The 8,610-nt window shown below is 45.3% G+C and overlaps 2 protein-coding genes across 4 annotated transcripts in view; one reads left to right on the top strand and one right to left on the bottom strand.

The window, feature by feature from the left end:
- On the bottom strand, positions 1-2,912 carry TEX46 (testis expressed 46). The gene is made up of 2 exons (XM_038531656.1): positions 2,624-2,912; positions 1-371 (listed from the first exon to the last, which is right to left on the bottom strand). The coding sequence occupies exons 1-2, from the start codon at positions 2,813-2,815 to the stop codon at positions 75-77; spliced, it is 489 nt and encodes a 162-aa protein (XP_038387584.1). The 5' UTR covers positions 2,816-2,912; the 3' UTR covers positions 1-74.
- A 4,949-nt stretch (positions 2,913-7,861) lies between these two features.
- KDM1A (lysine demethylase 1A) overlaps positions 7,862-8,610 on the top strand; it is a 61,706-nt gene continuing 60,957 nt past the window's right edge. For all 3 annotated transcript variants that reach the window (XM_038531655.1, XM_038531654.1, XM_038531653.1), the window contains exon 1: positions 7,862-8,230. In XM_038531655.1, the coding sequence (XP_038387583.1) occupies positions 7,877-8,230 (354 nt within the window). In that variant the 5' untranslated portion in view covers positions 7,862-7,876. The remainder of the gene's footprint in view (positions 8,231-8,610) is intronic.

The raw sequence follows: 8,610 nt of genomic DNA, 5'->3' as shown, positions 1-8,610 counted from the left end.
TAGTCTCTGACTGGGTTTTACTGAGTAAAGGTAACATCCAAACAGGCCAGCCCACCCCAGTCTCTCTGACCTCATTAGGGGGAGTTAGAAGTACAGTCAGAGTTGATGGAGAAAATTGAGTCCTGTCTCCTTATTCTGTGCTTCCTCGCGGGAAAAGTCCGCTGCCGGTTTGACCTCTTGCAGTGATTCATTCTATTCCATACAATGAACATCTGATTTTCTAAGACCTTCAGCTTCATTTCACTGAACATAAGCCGTTCAAGGACTTTGTCCTGGAGGGCGAAGCAGGCATGCAGTCTCTCGACTTCTTTTGTGTTCAAGACGCAGCTTTTGGGTTTGGCTTCAGGAGGCTTTGGTTTCTCTGCCTCTTCCTAGACTCCCCCCACCACAAAAAAGGAAATGTTGGTTAATAGTGTTATTTAAATACCCCATTAATCAGTCCTCACAACCAGCCTGCAAGGAGAGCATCTTTGCCACACCTTGTGGGTGAGAGATTTGGGGTCCAGTGAGGAAAGGTCCTCTTCTCAGCTTGGAAGCCCCCAAACTCCTAGGACCTGTCCTTGTCTTTGCTCCATAGGCATAAACGAAATGGCCTGCTCATCTGCATTAGCAGGGGAAATAAAGCATTTAACCCACATATATCGATCTCCGGAGCTTGTGTTTCTCCCAGTGTGCCTCTCTGAGACTGTCATCAGGCCTCATAAAATCACCACCTGCCGAGCTTCCCATGGTCTCACGACATGCCTCTAATCACTATGATCCTCATCTATCCCTACACAGTTAATAAATGTTTTTTTTTTTTCTTTTTGGGCTCAGCTACAAATTCCTCATCTTTAAAACCATTTTAGGGGATCCCTGGGTGGCTCAGTGGTTTAGTGCCTACCTTCAGCCCAGGGCGTGATCCTGGAGACCCAGGATCCCTGCATGGAGCCTGCTTCTCCCTCTGCCTGTGTCTCTGCCTCTCTCTCTCTCTGTCTCTCATGAATAAATAAATAAAATATTAAAAAAAAGACATTTTAAATATTCCAGATATGTCAAAAAAAAAAGTGAATGTTACAGCAAATATCCATGTTCCCTACCAGCTTGAGAAATAAAATATGACAAATGTAACTGAAATCCCCTGTGGGTCCCTCCCATTGAGTTCCCTCCCTCCCTGAACCTCATCTCAACTGCAATCCTGAATTCCAGATTTATCTTTTTCATACATTTCTTGATACCAGCGGTTCTCAATGGCAGGCTATTTTGCCTTCCCCGCAGGACATTTAGCAAATGTCTGGAGACATTGGTTGTCACAAAAGAGGAGTGAAAAGTGCTATTGGCACCTGTGGGTAGAAGCAAAGGATTCTGCTAAACATCCAACAGCGCACAGGACAGGCCCTCACAATGTAGAATTATCCAACTCAAAACATCAATTGTTCAGAGGTTGAGAGACCCAACCTTAAACATATTTTTGCTATACGTAGGCATCCATAAAACAAGGCAGGATATTGTTTCACATGTTCTTTTAAATATATATACTTTTTAAATTTTTTATTTATTTATGATAGTCACACAGAGAGAGAGAGAGAGGGTAAGAGACATAGGCAGAGGGAGAAGCAGGCTCCATGCAACGGGACCCCGACGTGGGATTTGATCCCAGGTTTCCAGGATTGCACCCTGGGCCAAAGGCAGGCGCCAAACCACTGCGCCACCCAGGGATCCCTCACATGTTCTTTTAACTTGACATAAAAGATGTCATAATCTGGGTACATTTCTACTATCTTTATTATGCTGTCCTGGAGATGTGTCTATGTTCTACAGGTATCTTTAGTTCATTAATTTAAAAAATTTCCACTTTATAAAGTAGTTGTTACTGTTGCCAAACCATGTTGATATCAAACATGAAGTAGGAGAGTCTGGGATGGTCCCTATTTTTTTTAAAACAAGTTTTTTCTCTTTCTTTTCTTTTTATTGAAGTGTAACTAATAGTGTTATATTAGTCTCAAGTATACAATATAGTGATTCTTTGATAGTATATATTTTTCAGTGTTTATCAAGATAAATGTACTCTTAATCCCCTTTATCTATTTCTTTTTGTTTTTTTTTTAAAAGATTTTATTTATTTATTCATGAGAGACACAGAGAGGCAGAGGGACACAGGCAGAGGGAGAAGCAGGTGCTCAGCGGGGAGCCCGATGTGGGACTCGATCCCAGGACCTTGGGATCACGACCTGAGTCGAAGGCAGACACTCAACTACTGGGCCACCCAGGCACCCCCTTTATCTATTTCACCCCTTCCCCACCTACCTCCTCTCTGGGAACCACCAGCTTGTTCTCTGTATTTTAAGAGTTTTTTATTGTAGGTTTTTTGTTTTGTTTCATTTCAGGTTTTTTTTGTTTGTTTGTTTGTTTTTGTTTTGTCTAGAGTTGGTCCCTATTTTACAGCCCAGGCAATTGAAACCTTGTAAAGGAAATCTTTGTCCTCCATCACCCAAGTGGGAGTTGCAGAGAGGGGGCTGAGATCAGAGCTGTGGATTTTTCGGTCTTGCCCCATTATCCTGACATCTTCCCTGTCCCCCAAACCCCCAGTCTAGCTGTACATATCCCATCATCCTTAGCTGAAGCTAAGGCCCCTCTTGCTCACCTGTGGGGGCTCTGAGGGGGTGGGCTTGAGTTCATGCTTGACCAGCCAGTTGCTAAGCAACAGCAGAAGGAATAGGAACCCAAACAAGGCTGGCTTATAGCTGATCAGCCAAGCCACCACTGCTCCTATGGTGCCTGAAGAAGCAAGTATCCCATGGAGATACCCGAAAAGAGTTATTAGTTCCCCCAGCATTATGGCTTGGAGGCACCCAGGCCCCAAGACCCTGACTTGGTGACCCTTCTAGGACAGTTACCCTCCATGACAGGAGCCATGGCTGCCCCCTGCTCTGAGTCATAACTAGCCACCCTTCCCAGCTACCGCATAACAATACTATTAACTACTCCTATGTCTTAAACAGCCACTATGTGACAGACTTTGACAGGCAGTTTGTAAGCAACATCTCATGACGTCCTCACAACAGCCAGGTGATGTAGGTCTTAGTGACACCTCATTTATTCAACAGTACTACTGGGCCTAGCCACTGGGAATAAAATGGTCAGCAGCACAGTGTCCCTACCCTCTTAGCAAGGGAGACTGCAAAGAAAAATTATCCAAGATCTGGAAATAAAGCAAAGAGATTACTTTGAGCTTATTTACGGTCATATTAGAATATTGTCCAGCTGGTCCACCTGTTGGTCATCTGATGCTTTAGGGGAAGGTAACTTTGTTCGACATACTGTTTAATTATTGATTAGGATCTTGACTCTGTAAAGTAGATGTTAAACTTTTTAAACGTTGGATAAGGGGTGCCTGGGTGGCTCAGTCGGTTAAGTGTCTGCCTTCAGGTCAGGTCATGATCCCAGGGTCCTGGGATGGAGCCCCATGTTGTGCTTCTTGCTCGGCGGGGCGCTCCCTGTGCAGCTCCCCCTGATTGGGCACTCACTCTCTCTCTCTCTCTGTCAAATAAATAAAATCTTAAAAAAAAAAAAATAAAAGTTGGATAAGTTGCTTCAGCAATTATACTTCTGGAAATATATCCAAAATAATTGAAAGCTGGGTCCTTTTCTTTTTAAAAAGGTTTTATTTATTTCATGAGAGACACAGAGAGACAGAGACATAGGCAGAAGGAGAAGCAGGCTCCACGCGTGGAGCCCGATGTGGGACTCCATCCTGGCACTCCGGGATCACACCCTGATCGGAAGGCAGATGCTCAACCACTGAGCCACCCAGGTGTCCCGAAAGCTGGGTCTGAAAGACCATAATTTTATGGGCATAATTTTATGCCCGTGTTCAGAGCAGCATTATTCACAATAGCCCTAAAATCCAACAACAGATGAATAGTTAAATAAAATGCTATATATATACCTACAATGGAATTATTCAGCCTTAAAAGAAGAAGGAAATTTGGAAAACCCCATGGGTTGTTGCCACGTTCTCCTTTCCCATCCATCATCTGCGGTGGAATCGCTGCCAAGATGCAGATTTTCATGAAAACCTTAATGGCAAAGATATCTTGAGGTTGAACCCTCAAATACAATAGAAAATGTAAAGGCCACGATCCAGGATAAGGAAGGAATTCCTCTTGATGAGCAGAGACCCATCTTCACTTGCAAGGAACTGAAAGTGGACGTTCTTTGTCTGACTACAGTGTCCTTCGTTTTGTGCTGAGACTTCATGGTGGTGCTAAGAAAAGCAGAAGCCTTATGCCACTCCCAAGAAGAATAAGCATAAGAGAAAGAAGGTTCAGCTAGCCACCCTGCAATACTATAAGGTGGATGAGAAGGGCAAAATCAGTCTCACCTTGGCCAGGAGTGCCCTTCAGCTAACATTAAAAAAAAAAAAAGGAAGGAAGGAAATTTCAACACATGCTAAAAAACATGGGTGAATTTTAAGTGATGAAGTGAAAGAAACCAGTCACAAAAACACAAAAGTCATCTGATTCTACTTATGTAAAATACCTAGAGTAGTTTATAGAGACAAAAAGTAGAACGGTTTTTGCCAGGAGTGAGGAGGAAGGGAGAAATGAATTGTGGTTTAATGGGCACAGAATTTTACAAGATGAAGAGAGTTCTGGAGGTTGTACAGGTATGTGAATGTGAATATAACTAACACTAGTGAACTGTACACTTAAAAATGGTTCAGATGATAAATTTTGTGTTATGTGTATTTTACCACAATTTTTAACAATTAAATAAATTTGTTATTTCCAGGGGGAAAATGGGTAAGTTACAAATGTTATTTGTTTCTTTTCCCCCAAATAGAAGCCATTGAGTTGTATCTGATAGAAAAGAAAACCTCAAAGTCTATAGCTTTATGGCTTTGGAAGACTTCAAAACCATTTTTTTTTTCTTATTTAACTTTGCAATTTTATTCCAGCGTTCTGTTTTCTTTCTTTCTTTTTTTTTTTTAAGATTTTATTTATTTATTTGACAGAAGGAGATCATAAGTACGGGGAGCAGCAAACAGAGGGAGAGCAAGAAGCAAGCCCCCCGTGGAGCAGGGAGCTGGAAGCGGGGCTTGATCCCAGGATCATGACCTGAGCCCAAGGCAGATGCTTAACAGACTGACTCACCCAGGTACCCCCAGCATTCTGACTAGTGACTATATATCAGTTTTTCATGTTTTCCTTTGAACCAGTGTTGTCATCTTGCTGATTCTCTCAATAATGAGTTAAATAAATCTTTGATATATGCTCACTATTTTGTATGGGAGTTCTTCATGTTCAAGCTTTAACTTTAATGGCTATGATATTCTAATATATTCAGTTAGTGGCTATTTATTGGGCCTTCAGGTTAATTCTTCTTTATTGCTATTTATACAATCTGATGCAGTTTTTTTTTTCTTTTTAAGATTTTACTTATTTATTCCTGAGAGACAGAGAGAGAGAGGCAGGGACACAGGTAGAGGGAGAAGCAGGCTCCCTGCAGGGAGTCCAATGCAGGACTCAATCCCAGGACCCCGGGGTCATACCCTGGGCGGAAGGCAGGCGCTAAACCGCTGAGCCACCCAGGCATCTCTGAGGCAAACAGTATTAAAGTTAAATCTTTGTACATATAGTTAAATATTTTCCTAGAATGTCTTCTGGAAAGTGGACTTGCTGGATTAAAGGATATGCATATTTTAAAAATCTAATTTTAAGTTTTATGAAATTATTAAATGTGCAAACAAGTCAGACAGAACTACAGGGTTTAAAACTATCTTTGATCTATCTCACCTCTTTCCATCCTCAAGTTATATGACAACTCATTCCAACTTTTTAGCTGTATCTTCTAGCATTTATCTCGATAAATCTAAACTGTATGCTTATACTGTTATTTCTTGATTTTTCAGTGTTGACATTATATATTATCTTTTTTTTAAGATTTTATTTATTTATTCATGAGAGACAGAGAGAGGGGCAGATAAATACGTGTATATATATATTCCTTATATATTATCTTTTTATGATGGAAGATGAGGATTTAGCTCCCATGTAGAAACTCCCCCATTCCCATTTCATCGCTGCTTCTGTAAACCCCTCTCATCCCTCTCCTCCATACATTTTCTCTTTCCTCCATTCTCTCAATATAATTCTATCCCATTGGTTAAAACAATATTCATTGCTTAAATTATTTTTTAAAGACTATTTATCCATTCATGAGAGACACAGAGACAGAGGCAGAGGGAGAAATGGGCTCCATGTAGGGAGCCCGACGAGGTAGGACTCGATCCCAGGTGTCCAGAATCACACCCTGGGCTGAAGGCGGCACTAAACCGCTGAGCCACCCGGGCTGCCCCTATTGCTTATATTATTATGGCCATGTCAGTGCAGTTCATAGCTGAGCCATATGTTGTACTATGATTGCACTTTTCTTCTTGCACAGCTTCTAAATTTCCTGGACTTGTCTCCTTTTTCCTGTTTGCTTAGTTAAAAAAAGAAAAAGTTCAACTTCATTGAAGTACGATTGACAAAAAGTAAAATATGAAAATATTTTACATGTATAGTACAATGAGTTTTGACTAAGGTATACAGCACCCAATCAAGATAAAAAACATTTCCACCAACCCCAGCAAATTCCCTCCTGCTTTTTACAGTTTCAAGGGGTGCCTGGGTGGCTCAATCAGGAGAGCATGCGACTCTTGATCTTGGGGTCATGAGTTCCACCCCACGTTGAGTGTAGAGATTACTAAAAAAAAAGCAAAAAACAAAACAACAGCAACAACAAAAAAAACTTAAAAAAAAAAAAGAAAAAAAATTATAGTTTGAAGAGACGTGTAAAACGATTATAGTTATGTGTAATGAGTAGAAACAAGCTTGAAGAACACAAGCTGTTCCAGTATTGGGTCACTAAAGGAGTCCTGGAGGAATAAAATAAATAAATAAATAAATAAATAAATAAATAAATAAATAAATAAATAAATAAATAAATAAACAAACCACCACCGCCACCTGCAGCATTAGAGTGAACTAACCTGGAGTAGAAAGGGCTGTTATGTATGGAAGACCCAGGGAGTGGGAGGAGGTGTGAGTGAGGGAGAACTAATGGGAAGGGGGTCCAGACACAAGGGAGAGCATGAACACCGCCCTGAATGAAACAGCAATCCAAACTTGGGCTTTTTGGGCTCAAACCTGGATTTCCTAATTTCTGTCCATTTTATTGCCACGAAACACATTTGCTGTCCAAGATTTCCCCAGTTCAAGCAGGACAGTTCTGCAACAAGATGATTTACCAGTTAATGGTTCAATGTTTTCCCCTCACTAGACTGTAAGCTCTTTGAAGGCAAAAAAAAAAAAAAAACCCAAACAAAACAAAACAAAACAAAAAACCAACCAACCAAACAAAAAACTTCATAATTAAACCCTCGTCACGTCGTAAGCATTAATACATTTTGGTGGAACTGACGCATGAGTACACGAATGAATGAATGCGCGCATGCATGAATGAATGAAACCGTATTTACGGGGTTGCAGGCGCGCCTCTAGAGGGGATGGTCGCCCTCGGAGGTGCAGTCTGGCCCAGAAGGCCTAGGGCCGGGAAGGTGCCGAGGCCGACTCCAAAGGCCAAGGCGACGCTCTAGGGGAGTGCGGTGCTCCGTGCGGCGCTGCCGCTCTAGCCGCGAGGACGCCGCTCTATGGCAGCGGGGGAAGGCGGGGCGGTGGGCGTTCCGGGCCTTTTTTGTCCGGACGCGGCGGGAGCGCGCTCAGCGCGTGCGTACGCGGCCGCGGTTGGCAGCGAGCTGCCTTCGTGAAGCGAGGTGCGGCGGGGCGGCTCCGGACTCACGGACCGACAGACCGAGCGGCCCCTTCGGCCGTCGGCGGCCAGGCGGCCAGAGATGTTGTCTGGGAAGAAGGCCGCGGCGGCGGCGGCGGCGGCGGCAGCGGCGGCGGCCGCCGGGACGGAGGCCGGCCCCGGGGCCGCGGGCGGCGCGGAGAACGGCTCCGAGGTGGCCGCGCCGCCCGCAGGCCTGTCGGGCCCCGCCGAGGCCGGGCCGGGGGTGGCCGGCGAGCGCACCCCGCGCAAGAAGGAGCCTCCGCGGGCGTCGCCCCCCGGGGGCCTGGCCGAGCCGCCGGGGTCCGCGGGGCCTCAAGCCGGGCCTACCGTCGTGCCTGGATCAGCGACCCCCATGGAAACGGGAATCGCCGAGACTCCGGAGGGGCGACGCACCAGCCGGCGCAAGCGAGCGAAGGTGAGGCGCGACCCCCCCCACACACACACACACACGGGCGCCCGCCCCCGCCGCACCGCGCGGGCCGTCCAGGCGGTCAGCCCCCGGCCGCCCCCACCTCCGCGGCCCGGCGTGAGGTGAGGGAGGGGAAGGGCTCCGCCGCGTTGAATGCCGTCTTTGTGCGCGGACCCGGCCGTCCGGAGGGGCGGCTGAGCCCTTAACGTCTGTACCCCTTTTCTTCTCTGGCCTGGGAAACATGGCTCCCTGACGTGGGGTCGGGCTGGCGTCGTTGGAGACGGGCACGGCCGGAGGCCCCGGGCGGTGTTGCGGGCGTCCGAGCTGCACGCGCGTGGGGCTGACGGAAAGGAACGTTTGTTGTTGTTGTTATTGTCGTTGCTTTA

Source organism: Canis lupus, chromosome 2 (genome assembly GCF_011100685.1).
Source record: "Canis lupus familiaris isolate Mischka breed German Shepherd chromosome 2, alternate assembly UU_Cfam_GSD_1.0, whole genome shotgun sequence".
Classification (NCBI taxonomy): Eukaryota; Metazoa; Chordata; class Mammalia; order Carnivora; family Canidae; genus Canis; species Canis lupus.
This window is presented reverse-complemented; position numbering and strand designations above follow the sequence as displayed.